Here is a 19930-nt window from a genome sequence, read left to right as displayed (position 1 = left end):
GCTGTCTAGGAAGATCTGTGTTGAAGAGAAGGGGCCTGGTGAACCCAAACAGAAGATTCCAGTCAAAGATCACTCCCAAACAATGTCATCTCAGATTGGCCACCTGACAGTAACTATGACACAACTGAAATAGCTTTGTTCAAAATTCTGAAAAGGTGTTGGATTCTGTGAGAGGTTATGTCAACCTTAACTATTGGTCTCCGAATCTTAGTAAGAAATAGAATCGCTTATAGACAGCAAATTGGGCAATATTGTTGATACAGTTTTGCAATAAGGAAAGGTGCCAAGTGAAATGGCACCATCAACTGAGTCACAATTATAGTTACAGGAGTGGAAGCCTCCTGCCAAAATGATTTTGATACTGCATCTCATTAGTTTCTTGCATTTCATAACCACAGATTCACAATGACTTCAGCGATATTAGAAAGCACTAAACAGTAGACATGTGAATAGTGTTCTGCTAGAGACTCTGTAACTACTTAAAAAAAATCAAAAATTCAAAAGTAGAAATGAACACAAAGCTGTAAGTGGACAGATTTCATGCAGTGGATAGTTACCTTTGATGCTGTGAGAAGCATCATAGTGCATTTCTCGAGTATTGCCCGTGCAGCCGCCATCCTCGCCTTCTTCTTTTCATCTTTCAGATCCTATCAAAGTAGAACAAAGCAACTTTTACACACCATTGCCTCAACTTAATTGGCTGGATGCAGCCCTGAGATATCATTGTGCATTCTGAAAGATACTGATATTCTGATCCTATTTAGTAGCCCTTTCTAACTAAGGAAAAAAGGCTAGAGTAACTTAAAACGCAGAAATTTTATTTGCAATGTTGCCAAAAAAAAGGAATAATCCCATCTTTTTTTAAAATTATCCATTCCCATTATGCAACAACCAAGGACAGCAACATTCCCCATCCCTAGATATAACAGAGTGGTTTCCTAGGCCATCCCAAAGGACAACTAAGAGTCAATCATGTTATGGAACAAGAGTCACATACAGGTTAAACTGGACAAGGGCACTGTGTGTCCTTCCCTTAAAGGGTATCAGTGATCAAGCTGGGGTTCCGCAGTAATCCAACAAATCATTCTCGCTCTTTTTTTTAAAAAAAGGCACCTTTTGTTCCCAGTGTATTATAACCTGAATTCAAATTCTCAAAGCACTGTGGGAGGAGCTGAATTCATGCTACTGCATTAACAGCACAGACATCTAACATCGTAGCCCAGTAACAGAACCTTATACCACCACACCTTTTATTGCACTGTTCAAAACACATTTCTCTCTTGTGCTCCACTGAGTGAACTGTAGCCTTTCATTGGCATTAATGGGCAATAGCACTACAATTGTTTGATAGGTACTCATATATTGATTTTAGATCATTATTTTCAGCTTAATCCTATTCTCAATGTGAAAATGACTTGCCATTAGATCCATTAATAAAGCAAGTTCTTTGTAATTGTGGAAGGATACAAGTTTATTACATTTCGCATAAAGAAATTCCAAGTTTCAAAGCAGATGGAAATATTCAAAGAGATTTCAAATAAAGAGAAGTAAACCAAGACTGCAATTAGTATTAGGTATGTATTGTGTGTCTGCTTTACCTTCACCAGTTTTCCTCCTATTTTTCCCTCATTTTGACATCCTTGCTGGAGTTAAGAATGCACAGCCAACCTAGATGTAAACATTGGAATTGATCTATCTAAACATAGAAACCTCACAGCTTAATCTCATCAACATGTATGTGCATGCACACGCACACATGCATACAGATTCTCAGCAAGGTTTCAAGTTAATTTTCCCCTACTAACCCAGGGGCACTGAAACCATTTGTGGTATTTCTGCTTCTGCCCTTGCTGAGATAAGCTAAATCAGCAGGGAGCAAGGATCAAACCTGACAAATTATTGCATATAACTCAGGTACACACTGGGATTAACTCACTTTATTATTTCAAGTACCTTTTTTTCTGATTCTCGATCTAACAAAACCACAGACTCTGGTGACGAATGGGTGCTTAATGACTTATAAGAATCACTCTGGTCTAAATTCAAATGCAACCAATTAAAATTAATTATATCACCAAATAACACATCAAGAATGATTCCACTTTAAGTACGGTGTTTGAACATTTATTCCTATTAATCCAGTGATGCACAAAAGAGAGAGCAGTTCAAATTCATGCCAGGATATAGCAAAACCTTGAAGTGTGCTAGAAGCAAGTGCTTTTTCAGTGTCAGACTGTGTGGTCTTACTGAAGTTCAGCAGCCAAATTGCAGTGAAATTAATGGTGGTTATAAAAATTGTATGGAAAATCCATGTAGAACTTGTTGCATGACGTACAAGACAGACTGACCATGCAAATCAAAAGATCACAGCTACATTATGAGCTGTCATGGGGCACATTTAATATTAAATTTACAATTTTAGCAAACACAGCAGAGGTGGGTAAAGATGGAGATAACATCTGAGAGCAATACCAAGGTGCACAGAACACAGAGGTAGACAGCACTAGAGAAATACTACGTTAATAGATACGGTGAGAGTAAGGGAGAAAATAAAGTCTAAGTTAGGGTTACTGACCATGTATGTGAATGCAAGGAGTGGTAAATTAAGAGTGCTTTATCATTGCAGATTGCCACTTGAAAAAAAATCTGTGATGTGGAAAGTACAGAGACCTGGTTCAAAGTATGTTAAATATTCCTGGATACAAGGTGTTCAGGAAAGATAGGAAAGGAAGAAAATGGGAGGGTTGTTTGTATTAATTGAGAACATTGCAGTACTGGGGAAAGAGAATGCCCCAGAGGGTACAAGTATAGATCTAGCCAAATAGATTCTATGGAACCAAAAAAATGTACATTGCTTAGTGAAGTCTGGGGGCCACCATCTAGTGGGAAGGATGTAGAGGACAAACTTGCAAGGAAATTACAGAGGCCCAATTATTATAGAATAGTAATGAGGGATTGTAATTATTCCGATACAGATTTGTACAATGGTACTGCTAAGATGAGTGATGGGGGAAAGAATTCTGAGTATTTGTGCAGGACAATTTTCTATAGCAGTATGTTCCCAGTTCAATGAGAAAGGCGGCACTGGTCTTTGGAAATGAGGAGGACCAAATGCATAGGAAAATTTAAGAGGCAATGATCATTGCACCATAAAATTTAGATTGAACATGGAATAGGATAAAGAACAGGGCAACAACAAGGGTGGGAAGCCAATTTTATGGGGTAGGAACAGATCTGAGCCAAATAGATTAGAGTCAAAGGTTGGCAGGTAAAACAAAAACAGAAGAATGGGCTACCTTCAAAGAAGCAATAGAGCAGGCCCGGTCAAGGGAGAGATCAAAGTTTCTGTCAAACAGGAAAGATAAGGCAAACAGATTCAAAGCTTTATGGATGACAAAAGTGATAGAACTTCATATAAAGGAAGAAAAAGTGTGCTCATGGCAGATATAAAGTAGAAAATACATTGAGAACCAAGCTGAATATAGAAGGTTCAGAGACGTGGGGGGTTAACAGAAACGCAAATAAGAGAAGCAAAGAGGGAATATGAAAAGTGGCTGGCAGCCAACATAAATGGGAATACCAAAGTTCCATGGCATTTAAACAGTAAAAGGGAGAGCTAGAAGGCTCAGCTAAGGCATTAAAGGAATACATTTGTCTTTACCAAGGAAGATGATGCTAACCAGGCCATGGTGAAAGAGGAGCTAATTCACTAGAGGGCTTGGAAATTGATAAAGACATATTGGATAGGCTGCTGTCCTTAAAGTGGATAAGGACTGGATAAGATGCATTGAAGGATACGGAGGGAAGTTAGAATGGAAATTGCAGTGGCATGGGCCATTATTTGTCAGTCTTACTTAAACTCAAAGGTGGAGATTTGCAAAAATTACACACTTGTTCAAGAAAGGATGTAAAGATAAGCCCAGAAACTACAAAAGTCAATTAGTCAGGTTAACTGTGGTGGTGGGAAAGCTTCTAAAACTTCCAAAATTCAGGATAAAATAATCACTTGGGCAAATGTGGGTTAATTAAGAAAAATCAGCATGGATTTCTTAAGGGAAAATCATGTTTAACTCGCCTGGAGTTTTCTGAAAAGGTGATAGAAGTTTGGTGAGGGCAATGCTGTTGATATACCATAAGTGGGCTTCCAAAAAGCATCTGACACAGTGTAGCACAAAAGGCTTGTTAGCAAAGTTATAGCTCTTGGAATTAAAGGGACAGTCGAAATATGGATACAAAATTGAGTGACAGGAAACAGCCAGTAATGGTTTAGGAATGCTTTCTGGGCTTGAGGAAGGTGTGTGTAGTGGAGTTCCCCAGGCTCAGTGTTCCTTGCTTTCCTGATATATCTCAAATGACTTTGGTGTACAGGGCACAATTTGGATATCTGAAGCTTGGAAACATTGTCAACTGTGAGGAGGATAGTGTAGACCTTCAAAACAACAATTGGGCAAAATGGGTGGACAGGTAATAGATGAAATTTGGTGCCAAGAAGTGTGAAATCATTCATTTTGAAACATATGTGCGCTAAGTGGCAGGGAAGAACAAGAAAGCAGACATCATTATCTTAGGCTTTATCAAAACGGACAGAGTACAAGAGCAAGGAGGTTATATGTTGAACTGGTAAAATACACCAGTTTAGCCTCAGCCAGAGTATTGTGCCCATTTCTGAATGGCTCACTTTAGAAAGATGTGAAGGCATTGGAAAGATTCCAATTGGGCGGCACGGTAGCACAGTGGTTAGCACTGCTGCTTCACAACTCCAGGGACCTGGGTTCTATTCCTGTTTTAGGTCACTGTCTGTGTGGAGTTTGCACATTCTCCTAGTGTCTGCATGGGTTTCCTCCGGGTGCTCCGGTTTCCTCCCACAGTCCAAAGATGTGCAGGTGGATTGGTGATGCTAAAAATTGCCCCTTAGTATCCCGAGATGCGTAGTTTAGACGGATTAGTGGGTAAATATGTCGGGATATGGGGGTAGGGCCTGGGTGGGATTGTGGTCGGTGCAGACTCGATGGGCCGAATGGCCTCTTTCTGTACTGTAGGGTTTCTATGATTTCTATGAAGATTCATGAGAATTGTTCCAGGGATGAGAAATTTAAATTAAAGTAAATTGGAGAAGTTGGGATTGTTCTTCTTGGGGAAAAGGCAGCCGAGTAGAGATCTGATAGAGTAATCAAAATCATAAAGAGTCTAGAGCGAATAGATAGTGAGATACTGTTCCCACTCATGAAAGGATCAAAAATGAGGGGGCACAAATTAAAATAACTGACAAAAGAAGCAAAAGCGATATTAACAAAAAAAAACTTTTTCATGCAGTGATTGCTGGAGGTTTGGAATGCATTGGAGGAGTGTGCTGGAGGCAGGTTCAATCGAAGAATTTAAAAAGGCAGTTATCTGAAAAGGAAGAATGGGCAGGGTTCTGGGGAGAAGGCAGGAGAATAGCATTAGATGAATTGTTCGTTTGGAAAACCGATGCAGACACATTGAGTTGTTTAGCTTTCTTCCACTCTGCAGCAATTCTGTGGTACATGGTTTTCAAATTTAGCAGACTAGACCAAAAGGCTAAAATTAACTTAGAACTTAAAATGAACAAAGTATTATCGAGTATAATTAAAATTTTCTCGACAAAAAAGAGAAGCTGTCAAAATATTGATGAGAAAACTTCAAATAAGGTTAATTTTGCAGCTCAATATGTGGTCTTACAATTGTCATGTAAAGGTCAACATCTGCATTCAAAAAGAATGGAATAAAACGGTAAGACTGTTGAATTGAGGATATGTCCAAGATAATACACATTAATACTGAAAACACAAAACAAATACACTATCAGTTAATGTGAGAAAGGATGCAGGTCTAGTTATCGTCCATTCAATAAACATTGTGTGAAAGGTTTCAATAAGGTTTCACAAGCAGAAGGTGCATCACAGGAGCATTCGGCAAATTTAAAAGCACCTTTATCAATAGAACAGTGTGTAGAAATTTGGATACTGTTATCTTCAAAAAGACACTTATGTATTCAAAGGAGTGGGAGAAAAATGAAAAAGAAAATGTACTTCTAGCAGTGTCTTGAACTGCTTTTCATTTAAGGAAATCAAGTTAAAAGACAGGTCTTTAAAATGTGGACAGAAGGTTATTTAATGTTGACCGACTGTGGAACGGAAAGGCACAAATACAAAAATGAGCCAGCTTTAAAGAAGACATGCTAAAATGGTTCTTTGTTCCCACACAGCAAGTAGTCTGATTGTGCTTATTTTGAAAGTGAGTCAAATTCATTTGAATTCAACTGTTAACGGTTAGCGATGTACGATAAAACATCAGATAGTCTACAGGTTTTCTAGATTTTGTTTAATTCAAGAAAACAGTTTCACAGAATTTTAGCTCAGCAGATAATATAGCTATTATTCTATCTCAGGAGATTAACAAAGTTGAGGAGTCTACGATGGTTTGGAAGAATAAGCTATAAGAGCTACATTGTAATTTATAGACCATTAGATTAGACGCAGTTTTCGTCAAGTAAAGCCTGTTAAATGTTAAGAGATATCAAATTTCGATGTTTGCCCAACAGGCATTTGACCTTTCAATTGATCAAAAGGTGTCTTAAATTGGACAATTTAACAATAAAAAAATCAATACTTGACAAAATAAACAAATATTTGAATCACTCCTTGACTTTGAAAGCATTTTTATTCAAAACTTCTCTTATGTTAACTTTTAATCAAATTGCCTGTTAAATTTGTCTTTGAATAGTTGTGCATCAATTAAAAAAAAGGAAGGAACTGGACTTGCAGCTTAAAATATTTAAAAATAAATACTAAATTAATTTTAAGTAAACTAAAATGCATGACAATTCATTTTATTTCCTGGTGTGACAAAGTCAAGCAATTTTATATGGTGTGCATTAAGAGAAAATAAAGAGGTGAGAGTAATGATGTACTGGTATTGAGACAGGGGGTTCACACTTAATTATTAATTGCTGTCAGAGTGTTTTGTAGATGAGGAGTAGAACACAGGCTTGACTTTACCACAGCAGGGCAGGGTGGGATAGAACATAGAACACTACAGCACAAACAGGCCCTTCGGCCCACGAGTTGCGCCGATCACATCAACACCTACCAATCTATAGACCTATCTATAACCCCCAATCCCATTAAGAACATAAGAACATAAGAAATAGGAGCAGGAGTAGGCCATCTAGCCCTTCGAGCCTGCCCCGCCATTCAATAAGATCATGGCTGATCTGTCGTGGCTCAGTTCCACTTTCCCGCCCTCTCCTCATAACCCTTAATCCCCTCTCTTATCAAGAACCCATCAACCCGCTTCTTAAAAATATGTAGCGAGGCAGCCTCCACCACTTCAACGGGCAGAGAATTCCAGAGATTCACCACCCTTTGAGTGAAGAAGTTCCTCCTCAACTCCGTTCTAAACCGCCTCCCCTTTATCTTGAGGCTGTGCCCCCTAGTCCTACTGTCTTTTTTGAGCGGGAAGAGTCTCTCCACCTCTATCCTATCCATCCCATTCATCATCTTATACGTCTCAATGAGATCTCCCCTCATTCTTCTAAACTCTAACGAGTACAAGCCTAGTTTATTCAGCCTCTCCTCATAGCTCAATCCCCTCAACTCCGGTATCAGCCTAGTAAACCTCCTCTGCACTCCCTCCAGGGCCAAAATATCCTTGCGCAGGTGCGGCGCCCAAAACTGCACACAGTACTCCAGCTGCGGCCTCACCAATGCCCTATACAGCTGCAGCAAGACCTCCCTACTTTTATATTCAATCCCCCTCGCTATGAAGGCCAGCATCCCATTCGCCTTCCTGACCACCTGCTGCACCTGCAAGCTGGGTTTTTGCGACTGATGCACAAGGACCCCGAAGTCCCTCTGCACCGTCGCCTGCTGCAGTTTTTCGCCCCGTAAGTAATAGTCCTTCCTACCATTCTTCCTACCAAAGTGGACCACCTCACACTTGCCAACATTAAATTCCATTTGCCATTTCCTGGCCCATTCGCCCAGCCTATCTAGATCCTTCTGCAGACTCTCCACACCCTCCGCACAATTTGCCTTTCCCCCAATCTTGGTGTCATCAGCAAATTTCGACACCCTGCACTCAGTTCCCTCCTCCAGATCATCTATATAAATGGTAAATAGCTGATTAAATAGCTAATTAAATTCCATATACTCATCCAGAAGTCTTTTAAAAGACCCCAGCGAGTTCGCCTCCACCACCACTGACGGCAGCCGATTCCATTCACTCACCACCCTCTGAGTGAAAAACTTACCCCTGACATCACTTCTGTACTTGCCTCCCCGCACCTTCAATCTGTGTCCTCTCGTGGCGACCATTTCAACCCGGGGAAATAGCCTCTGAGAATCCACCCTATCTATTCCTCTCAACATTTTATAAACTGCTATCAGGTCGCCTCTCAACCTTCGTCTCTCCAGGGAAAAGAGTCCCAGCTCCCTCAACCTAACTTCATAAGGCATGCCTCCCAGTCCAGGCAATGTCCTTGTAAATCTCCTCTGTACCCTTTCAATAGCTTCTACATCCTTCCTATAGTGAGGCGACCAGAACTGCGCCCAGAACTCCCAGATGTGGGGAGAGACAGACATGAAGGGATGGGCTGAATCAAAGGAAGATTTTCTTTTTGCTTATTCATGGTGTGTGGTTGTCTCCAGTGAGGCTGCCATTTATTACCCATCACTAATTGCCTTGAGCAGGTAATTGGGAACCATCTTTGTGAACCACTCAGTAGTGAAGGTGTCCCCCAGTGCTGTTAGAAAGTCAAAGAGTTACAGAGATTTACAGCATGGAAAAAGGACCTTCGGCCTAACTTGTCCATGCCACCCTTATCTTTTTTTTTTAAAGCCCCTAAGCTAATCCCAATTGCCCACATTTGGCCAATTCCCTCTATAGCCATCATATCCATGTACTATCCAAATGCTTTTTAAAAAATAAAATCATACCCACCTCTACTACCACCTCTGGCAGCTTGTTCCAGACACATACCATCCTCTGTGTGAAAAAATTGCCTCTCTGGATACTTTTATATCTCTCCCCTCTCACCTTAAGCCTTCTAGTTTTAGACTCCCCTACCTTTGGGAAAAGATATGACTATCTATCTTGTCTATGCCCCTCATTATTTTATAGACCTCTATAAGGTCACCCCTCAGCCTCCTACATTCCAGAAAAGAAGTCCCAGTCTAAGGTAGACAAATCCCCAGGGCTAGATGGCATCTTTCCTAGATTACTGAGAGAGACAAGAGATGAAATTGCTGGGCCTCTAACAGAAATCTTTGTTTCTTCATTGGTCACAGGTGACATCCCAAAGGATTGGCGGATGTGATCCCATTATTTAAGAAGAGTAGCAAGGATAACCCGTGTAATTGTAGGCCAGTGAACTTGACGTCCATGGTAAGGAAATTGTTGGAGAAGATTCTTAGAGATCGGACCTATACTGAATAGAACTGAATAGTCTCATTAATGATAGGTGACATGGCTTTGTACGAGGGAGGTCACGCCTCACAAATTTGGTTGAGTTTTTTTGAGGTGGTGACAAAATTGATTGATGAGGGAAGGGCCGTGGATGTTGTCTACTTACTCTTTTGCCCTTTATGTATTTGTAGAAGTTCTTTGGACTCTCCTTTGCCTTATCTGCCAAAACAATTTCGTGTCCCCATTTTGTCCTCCTGATTTCTCTCTTAACTCTACTCCTACACCCTCTATACTCTTCAAGAGATTCATTTGATCCCAGCTGCCCTTGCACGTCATGTGCCTCTTTCTTCTTCTTGACCAGGGCCTCAATATCCCGAGTCATCCAGGGTTCCAGACTACTGCCAGCCTTGCCCTTCACTCTATGAAGAAGTCATCCTCCTAATGCTCTCCTGCATTTCATTTTACCCTTCAGGTCCTGTGAACAGGTTGTTTACAAATGGTAAGAAGACAGGCACGCACTCCACCTTCTTCCGTTGGGAGAAAAATCACAAGTCTGAGGTCACATACCAACTGACACAAGAGCAGCTGCTTTTTTGCTGCCATCAGATTCTTGATTGGACCTACCTTATATGAAGTTGATCTTTCTCTACGCCTCAGCTGTGACTGCACCCTCTCTTTTCCTACTCCCCTATGCACTCTATGAATGGTATGCTTTGTCTGTATAGCATGCAAGAAACAATACTTTTCACTGTATCCCAAAACATGTGACAATAATAAATCAAATCAAATGGAACAAAGAAGAAAGGAGGAAATAAAAACAAAAGCTGCTGAATGGACTCTGCAGAGGAACAGAATTAACATTACGGGTCTTAACGACCCTTCCAGAGAACTGAAAAAAGGTGGAAATGTAAAGAATTATATAGTTAGAAAGACAGTAAACTCCCCCCCACATTTGTTGTTAGTTGTTTTTCAGCTCCCTGGCCTGCCCCAACACAACCCACCTGTCCCCCACACGGCCACCTGTCTCTTGCTGTTCAGCAGCTCCCATTAACACATGCTACTATCTTACTCTTTGCCACTATTAGCACTCTTCATCCCTTAATGGTACCATTAACATTCTCCTTTGTCAAAATTGGTCAATTTCTCCTTTGCCCGTATCTGTCCATTTTCTATTCTGCCTCATCTCTCCATCCCTTTCCAACTATATAATTCTTTATATTTCTACATTTTTCAGTTCGGTGGACCCAAAATGTTAACTTCTTTCTCTCCACAGATGCTGCCAGACTGGAGTTTATCCAACATTTTCTGTTTTCATTCCAGATTTCCAGCATCCACTCTATTTTGCTTTTATTACAAAAAGGAGGAAAATAGTCTTTTTTTTTAGAAACATAAAATCCAACTTAAAGAGAAAATCACAACTACTATGGGATTGGTCTACTGGAATACAATATTCATTACACCAATGGGTTCATCTTTAATCCTTAATATGTTTTTAAGCATAGCAAAACAAGTACAACTTCCATATTTTTGAACAATAACAAACCAAACTTGGGATATCAATTTTCATGATCATTACAAGCCAACAAATAAATTATTCTACATTGACCAACTAACACAGCAATATAAAATAGCCACACGGCTATGTACCTTTTCACTCACAACAGAATGTTACGCTGGCTAAATTTATTCCATTTGATTTTCTTTTACTTCCTGTTTTTTCAATAATACCCCGAGGAGTAATTTTATAAAGTATTATTGGAAAACATGTAGTCAAGCAGCATACTTCACAACCCAATTCAGAGCTGAATGGGTAAATTAATCAATCTGAAGAGTTACAAACAGGACTTTAATTTCCTTTACCTCGACACAGAGGTGCAGCCAGTTATGAATGACAGTTACTTTCTGAAGATGCCAAATCAATCATCGCACAATTTCACGAAATAAATCAGTATCAATACGTTGACAGGCTTCTAATGCACATTCATCAATTTCTTCAACTGTCCTGGCTTAATAATGGGTGTTTATACTCGTACATAATTCATGATACTGTATTATTGTACAAGTAACCTTGGTTCACAAGCATTTTACTTTAAATCTTTTGTCTGTTTTATCATTTTTCTCTCTGTAATAATTGCTCAGGCTGTTGCCATGCAACGAGTATATTTATAACTTGTTAAATGAGAATTATAAATACAAACGTGAAGCAGGAAATATAAACACGAGTATACAGGAAAGAAAAATTGCCAGCATTGTTGTATCATCCGAGGTCTGCTCCACAATCTAATGTGGCTGTATCTTTTCCAATTTCCTCCCCATTACACTTTCCTCCACTCTCCCTGAATCAGTCTAATTAGGTTTTCAATGCTTTCGCAAAATTAGGAGCTAGCCACATTTTTTTTTCCTCAAATAGTCATACACACATTTTGCTCTTGAATTACAATGCACAGCTATCTTTTTCATACGAGACCAAGATACCAGGTGCTCACTGCATTGTTGCACCTGTGATGTCAAATACACATGAATCTAAAGTCAACTCACCCAAGCACAACGCAAGCCATTGCTGCAAAGTTTCTTGAATATATTCCCTAATTCAACTGCTGAAAGTTAGAACAAAGAACAACCCAGCACGGGAAACAGGCCCTTCGGCCCAATGAGCCCCCGCCGCCGCATCCTCCTACACCGACCCAGCCCTGTGTGTATGTGAGTGGAACCCCTAACTTAGCCAGATTCAGGGGAGAATAGTGTCAATTTGGTAAAACCAATCAGCCTAAGAGCACATCTTTGGGGTGTGGGAGGAAACCGGAACGCCGGAGGAAACTCACGCAACCACAGGGAGAATGCACAAACTCCCACAGACACAGGCCCAAATCCATGTATCTGCACAGCTAGCAGTGCTAGTCACTGAGCTGTTGCGGCGCCCGTCTACCGGTCCAGGATCAAGCACACACACCGGCACGAAGTACTAGGCCACTCCCGGAACCTCCAAGAGCAGCCCACGCACGACCCACCGTGTGCATGCCCCTCGTTTGAGGCGAGGTGGACCTCCACCTGCAGAATAAAAAGACAAAAACGTTAATCTTACAAGTCTGCTTTTCCGGTGTCTCCCGAGGTTCTAACCTTATTTAATAGCCCCTACCATAACCCTCCATCCTCGTTTCACTCGTGTCTATCTAACTGAACCTTAAATGAGTTCAATGTTCCTGCCTCCACCACCCTACTCGGTAGCGCGTTCCATACCCCCACAACTCTCTGCGTAAAGAACCTTCCTCTCACATCCAAATTATACCTCTCCCCCCTCACGGTTAAATCATAACCTCTCGTATTTGTACCCAGTCTAGGGAGCAGTCTCTCACTAATAACTGTCCATTCCCTTCAGTATCTTATATACCTTTATCATGTCCCCCCTCAATCTCCGTCTTTCCAAGGAGAATAGTCCCAGTTTCTCCAACCTTTCCTCGTAACCCAGCCCCTCCATGCCAGGCAACATCCTGGTAAACCTCCTCTGAACCCTCTCCAGAGACTCCACGTCCTTCCGGTAGTAAGGTGACCAGAACTGGACGCAGTACTCCAAATGCGGTCTAACCAACGTTCTGTACAACTGAAGCATTAGACAGCAGCTTTTATACTCTATACCCCTTCCTATAAAGGCTAGCATTCCATAAGCCTTCCAAACAACGTTCTCCACTTGTGACGCAACCTTCATGGATTTGTGAACCTGCACTCCCAGGTCCCTCTGTATGTCTATACTCCTAATCTGTCTACCTTTTATCACATAGCTCCTCTCTGCATTATTCCTTCCAAAATGCATCACCTCGCATTCGTCAGGATTGTATTATACAGACACATTGGTTTCCACTGCTGGTCAAAATGCTCACTTCATATCATAGAATCCATAGCGCAGAAGGAGGACATTTGGCCCATCATCAAGTCTGCACCGACAACAATCTTACCCAGGTCCTATCCCCATAAACCCACATATTTACCCTGCTAACTCCCCCCAACACTAAGGGGCAATTTATTATGGCCAATCAACCTGACCCGCACATCTTTGGACTGTGGGAAGAAGCCGGAGCACCTGGAGGAAACATGCGCAGACACTGGGCGAATGTGCAAATTTCACAGTGACCGAGGCTGAAATTGAACCTGGGTCCCATGTGCTGTGAGGCAGTGTTAATCACTATGCCACCTTGCCTATAACCCAATGAGTATTGTTCATTGCAATTAGATATAGATATAAAAAATATATACACACACATATTACTTGACCAGTATATCTCCGAAGAGCAAGTCTTGTGCAAATCAGAACTATTTTGGGGTATAGTGAGTGAGTTCTATAATGGAAAAATGATCAGAATCAACTGAAGCATGAATCAAGATCTGATTGTTCAGTTAGCATGAGTTCTCGAATGCCAGTATAGACACAAGAAGATGAATCCAGATATATTTAAGAGGAAGTTAGTTAAACGTATGAAGGAGAAAGGAATGGAATCATATTCTAATAAAATGAGATGAAGTAAACAGATTGGGTGAAAATTCACGTGCAGCATAAACAGGGAACAGATGGCTTGATTTTGTGTTGTAAATTCAACACAATCATTACAGTTGTTGGTAGGTTGTTTGAAGCAATCCAAAGTTATTTAAATAAAACTTTCACCCATTTTTTCAATTTCCAACTTACAAACCAAGTTCAGGCTTATTGTGGGTCAGAAGATCTATAGCTATCTAACCTAATTGCATTCAACATTCCAATATTACATAGCATTATGTCATCCCCCACACCCTGAACAGATCTTCTCCCCAACTCTAGATGTTGACACCTTGCTGGGATCATTAATACCACCCCTTCAACCCCACCCCCTGGATAGACGTGCCATGCGTCTGGCAAACCATGATTCACTCACAACCTCAAAGTTTGTTCATGCGAAGCGCGTCTACCTTTCATTGCGTTGCACTGACTGCTGCTCTGACGTCATGCAATGATTATTCAGCAAGTCCGGTGGGAAGGCGAGGCAGGGGTGGCGCTGGAAGGCAAAGGCTTGGCTGGAGCGGTTAGGAATTGCAAAACAAGACAGAGGCAAAGAAGGGATTGGAAGGCAAAGACTTGACTGCAGTGGTGGGGGGGTGGGGGGGGGGGGGGGGGGTGGTGGGAAATGTAGGGTGGGCATACACACCTGACTGGGGCGGGGTGGGGGTGGATGGATAATGACCAGGAACAGGTGCATAGAGACACATGACTGGTGGGTTGGAGTGCAGAGAAAGAGTAGTGGGCAGGCAAACTAGCTCATTTGTGCCTTTCACCTTGACATTAACACCTTTGTTGCTTTCCTCAGCATCTCAATGAAGGACAACAATTGAAGAAACAGTTACAATCTTATCTCATCCTTGGAATGCTAGGAACTTCTGGAGCATGTGGCCATTCTGTTATGTGATTGAAACTCCACCAGTAGCACTGTGAACAAAGTAGTCATGGTGGAGTCTCTTCATGCGTCGCACCAACATTTCACTGCCTATGGCAATCTCCAAGAAGCAAGTATTGTGAGCCTCTGTGCACTTGTGGCCGTATACTGAAGGCGCCTCAAGGACAGCAATCATCACTCACTCACTCTTTCTCATTTTGATGTCTGAGATCTAATCTGAATGTGGACTGTGACATCTCTCCACTGACAATCCTTCATGCAAGATTGATGATCAGGTCTCGTCATCATACAGAGTCCACAGCATGAGGTCATTCTTTAGGATGCAGTGATCTGTCATTCTCAGTGATGGAGGCGAGCCTGAGAGTCTGGTCACCTTTGTGTGCAAGAGAAATTCAACAGTAGCATTGCCTGATCAATGGTAATTGCTCATAACCACTCCTTATCCTGGACTAGCCCAACTTCCCGTGCAAACCTAGACTCTGCATTTTGAGGCCCGCAAATGCAGGCATTGCGTTTCAGCATTAAGTACTTAATTCGTTGACAATAAAAAGCACATATCAGACATAATGGATTTTTGCTCTAATCCACCTGAAGCCTTTACATTTTCATTCCACACAAAGAGCAGTTACACTGACGGCAATCTTACGATCAGATAACCATTTCACTTACCTATTGGAGAGTTCCCTCAGGGATTTGGGTAAGCCACACCCCCCAGGTCTTCAAGTCCAGACTGGCATCTGGGGCCTTGGCCAAATACACCTTTGATTTTGCATCGTCATTGTCCTCAGAGCAAGCACTTACGGAGTGTTAGCTCTACATTTTGCAGGTGGGCAAATGGGGACAACTGTAGAGCTGATGTTTAGCTGTAAACGTGGACATAACATAACACTGCAGGCTGCCAGGTGTGCATAAATCCCTGAATATCAAGACATCAGAGCTGAACTAAGCCACTCGGCCCACCAACTCTGCTCCACCGTTCAATCATGGCTGATATTTTTTTCATTCCCATTCTCCTGCCCTTTCCCCATCACCCCTAATCTCCTTATTAACCAAGGACCTATTTATGTCTGCATTAATGACACCCAATGACTTGGCCTCCACAGCCTTCTGCGGCAAAGAGTTTTATTGAATCACCACTCTCTGGCTGAAGAAATTCCTCCTCATCTCCATTTTAAAGGAACGTGCCTTTAGCCTGGGGTTGTGCACTCTGATTCTAGGTTTTCCTACCAGTGGAAACATCGTCTCCACATCCACTCTATCCAGGCCTTGCAGTATCCTGTAAGTTTCAATAAGATCTCTCCTCATCTTTCTAAACTCCAACGAGTATAGACTCAGAGTCCTCAACTGTTCCTCATGACAATCCCTTCATTCCAGGATCATTCTTGTGAACCTCCTCTGGACCCTTATTGGTAGATATGTAACCCACACTGAAACACGATGGCCATTTCATGGGGGTGAATGAAGGAGGTAGCGAATGAGATTGGTTTTAATGTTGAGCCACATTAGAGTCAAACAGTTCACATTGACCATTCTTCAGTACAAACACACTGGGTGACTAAATCAGACTGCAACATGAAACCACATGACAATGACTCTCAGGTGCAAGTCTCAGATATGCATTATCCAGCCACCATGTTGCCGGAGCCAGAGGTTTGGCTCAGGTTCCTGCTGTGCACAGAAAAACAACATGCTGTAGTGAGGTGGTGCAAGACACCATAGACCTGATGTGCACAATGAGAGCTACGCAAGGAGGGGCGGCACCTGTATGGCTTTGGAACATTTGCTCTTCTATCCGAGGCAATCACTTGGTAAGAAGTTCAAAGAAGCAAAATACATTTACAGCATGTACAGTACGTGAGGTCCCATCAAAGTGTGGCTCTGCACTGGTGGAGGGCAAGGGTGAATGCCATGATGGTTTTACATCTTGTCGGCCCTGCGAACTCCTACCTGTGGTGGTCTGGGGCTGAAAGACTGGCTCAAAGTGTCAATCCTCCTCTTCTTGCTGCTCCTTGTAATAGGGAGGACAGGAAAGTAGTGATTGGCTGGATAGTCACCTACATTAAAGAGCAGGCACAACCTAGGCGGGTGGGTGAAGATTGGTTGATGAGGTCCCATTAGTTTATCTGGGATGCCAAGCTCAGCTTGGATGCAGGCACAGACCCTGTCCCCACCGTCCAGCATTAATGGCTGCTTTTCAAATGGGGTGAGTGGTCTGACCTCCAGAAACACCATCCAGTCCGGGAGCTCTCCCTGTTGCTGTGGTCAAGCTTTTCTTTCATAACGATAGGCGGACAGACTGCAAGCAGGACGGGCACTAAAACAGATGATAAGCTTGCTTCACTTCAGCGTGTGCTGAATGTAAAACACAACTTGTGGAATGTGTGACAAAGGGGCAAAGATATAAATGTGGGTGAGAGAGAATCAGTGATAGTATCTCTTGTGCAGGTAGTGTGTGAAATCCCTGTCGACTATAAAGCTCTGAATGCTGATGGCCTTGTGAATGTGACAGTTGAGATTGAAGAGAAGTTTCACTTAGCGAATGAGATCATCCGTCCTCTTCCTGCATTGGATCGGCAGGGCACTGACACTGGCACTGGCACCGACAACTTCAGCCCAAGCCTTGGTAGTGAAGTTGGTGGACCTCCAGCTCCCATCATGGGGTTATGGATCATCTGCTGTTCCCCAACGTTCCGGAGGAATGCCACCAGTCCCTTGTATTCGGAACTTGGATGCACAGGTTTGTCTTTTCTCAAGGCCAATATTTGTCACGAGAAGTCCTGGGCTGCAGAGAATGAATGTGTGCACGGGTGCCGTTCAATATGGTGTCCAAAAATATGAGCTGATGTTATACGCTGTGCTGCACGTTTATACATACATAATGGGCCAAGCAGCAAATGATCAGTGCATGGCAATTTGCCACATCGGCTGGCAAGAATCATGCTGCTTTTCCCACTTGTCACCATACAGAGTCCGGAGCAGAAAATTCCATCCAAAGATTTCACGAATTGTACTTGACATTTTAAGAAATAGCAATCCCTCTCCAATAGTGTAAGTGATATGCACAGTCTGTGGATTGGGAACCACTTGATAAGTAAGTATAATGTTTCAACAAATAACGGTGGATGTAAGGGAGATGAAAAAAGCATCCTTTATTAATCCTGATCCAATTCTGTCCAGTAGTTAACGCACTGGAATGAACACACTTTACAGTCTCCCACTCTTTCAAGGGAAAGGATAAAAATATGCAAGTGGGCGACATTAAGTATCAAATAGTTTTAAATATCTGAATGAAATTTATATTGACCTGTGTCGTGGTCAGTGAAGCTGGCCTCTGTCTTCAATCGAAAGCATCCAATTGGTTAACGTGATGCTGCAAGTGAGAACTTCATTGAAAAGACAGGAGTCCACAACCCCCCAGCATAGATCTGCAGTGCATTCTATGTGGGCACTAAGGAGAGAAGATCGAGAGCAGGGAATAGAAGTCACACCCACAGAATGTCAAAACTGACAGAAGATACACCCACAAGTTTACTTGAGCGTCATTTTACAAGGTTATAAGCATGTGAACAGGACTCAAGTCACTTTAATGTAGAGTAGAAATCTGAACTTTTTTTAAAAAAGACATCAGATAAATGAACAGAATTATTTTAAAAGGCCAACTTTAAAGATAAAATTTTAAGAAGTCATCTAATAAATGATATCAGAATCATGTTAAAAAAATGTTATATAATCATTTAAGGTTACAGGAAAATTCAACCTGAAGTAGGTTGATAAATTTGAGGATAGGACATCCATTTTGAAAGTCAAGTCATCCTTCCAGGTGCAGGGAGGGAATGGCAGAAACTTTCAGGACGATGCAACTGAAGGCACAGCCATTATAAGCGGAGCCATTAAAACTGGCAATATGCAAGATGACATTTTCTTCCTTTAGACTCATGGTGAACAATCACTCAAAACAACTATATGATGTCATCATAAAGTTCCATCCCACCATCAGGATCATCATAGACTACTCTCTGGAATTGGTTACATTCTTGGACACACGCATCTCCATCAAGGATGGTCACCTCAGCACTTTACCAAACCACAAACCCACAGATAACCTCATGATACTCCACTTCTCCAGCTTCCACCTTAAACACATTAAAGAAGCCATCCCCGACGGACAATCCCTCTGTATACACAGGATCTGCTCAGATGAGGAGGATCGCAACGGGCACCTCCAGACGCTGAAAGATGCCCTCACAGGAACAGGATATGGCACTCGACTCATCGAACGACAGTTCCGACACGCCACAGTGAAAAATTGCACCAACCTCCTCAGAAGACAAACACGGCAGACAGAGTACTCTTTGTCATCCAGTATTCCCCCAGAGCGGAGAAGCTACAACATCTTCTCCGGAGTCTTCAACATGTCATTGATGAAGACAAACATCTTGCCAAGGCCATCCCCAAACCCTCGCTTCTTGCCTTCAAACAACTGCACAACCTCAAACAGACCATTGCCCGCAGCAAACTGCCTTCAGGAGAACAGTGACCACAACACAACCCTGCCACAGCAACCTCTGCAAGACGTGCCAGATCATCAACACATATGCTAGCTTCTCACATGAGAACACCATCCACCAGGTACGCAGTTCATACTCTTGCAACTCGGCCAACGTTGTCTACCTGATATGCTGCAGAAAAGGATGTCCCAAGGCATGGTACACTGGGGAGGTCATGCAGATGCTATGACAATGGATGAATGAACACTGTTTGACAATCACCAGGTAAGAGTGTTCCCTTCCTGTTGTTCCCATTTTTGACTACAGTAAGATTGTTACGATATTGTGGCAGAAGGATTGATTGGAAGGATTCAAATGGGAATGAATCTGGGAGGCAACGACACATTCAGTGAACACTGAAGCAGCACGGAATGGATTCACACGCTAACGTGTAGAGTACGTACCCCTCAAACCCCTATAATGGCAATGAACACCAGCAATTTTACCATAGCAAAATCTGGGCCAAATTGCAACAATTAGCTGTTCCCATTCCATGTCGTGCTCAATGTACTAGTTCCAGAAGGTTACCCATTTCAAACC

The 19930-nt window shown here is 42.2% G+C and overlaps 1 protein-coding gene across 3 annotated transcripts in view; it reads right to left on the bottom strand.

Moving 5' to 3' along the window:
- Nucleotides 1-19930, bottom strand: part of ctnnal1 (catenin (cadherin-associated protein), alpha-like 1) — a 323714-nt gene that overhangs the window by 88743 nt on the left and 215041 nt on the right. For all 3 annotated transcript variants that reach the window (XM_080209873.1, XM_080209882.1, XM_080209892.1), the window contains exon 5: nucleotides 558-647. In XM_080209873.1, coding sequence (XP_080065999.1) covers nucleotides 558-647 — 90 coding nt within the window. The remainder of the gene's footprint in view (nucleotides 1-557; nucleotides 648-19930) is intronic.

The sequence above is a fragment of the Carcharhinus amblyrhynchos genome, chromosome 2 (genome assembly GCF_965287045.1).
Source record: "Carcharhinus amblyrhynchos chromosome 2, sCarAmb.v2.hapA, whole genome shotgun sequence".
Classification (NCBI taxonomy): Eukaryota; Metazoa; Chordata; class Chondrichthyes; order Carcharhiniformes; family Carcharhinidae; genus Carcharhinus; species Carcharhinus amblyrhynchos.
This window is presented reverse-complemented; position numbering and strand designations above follow the sequence as displayed.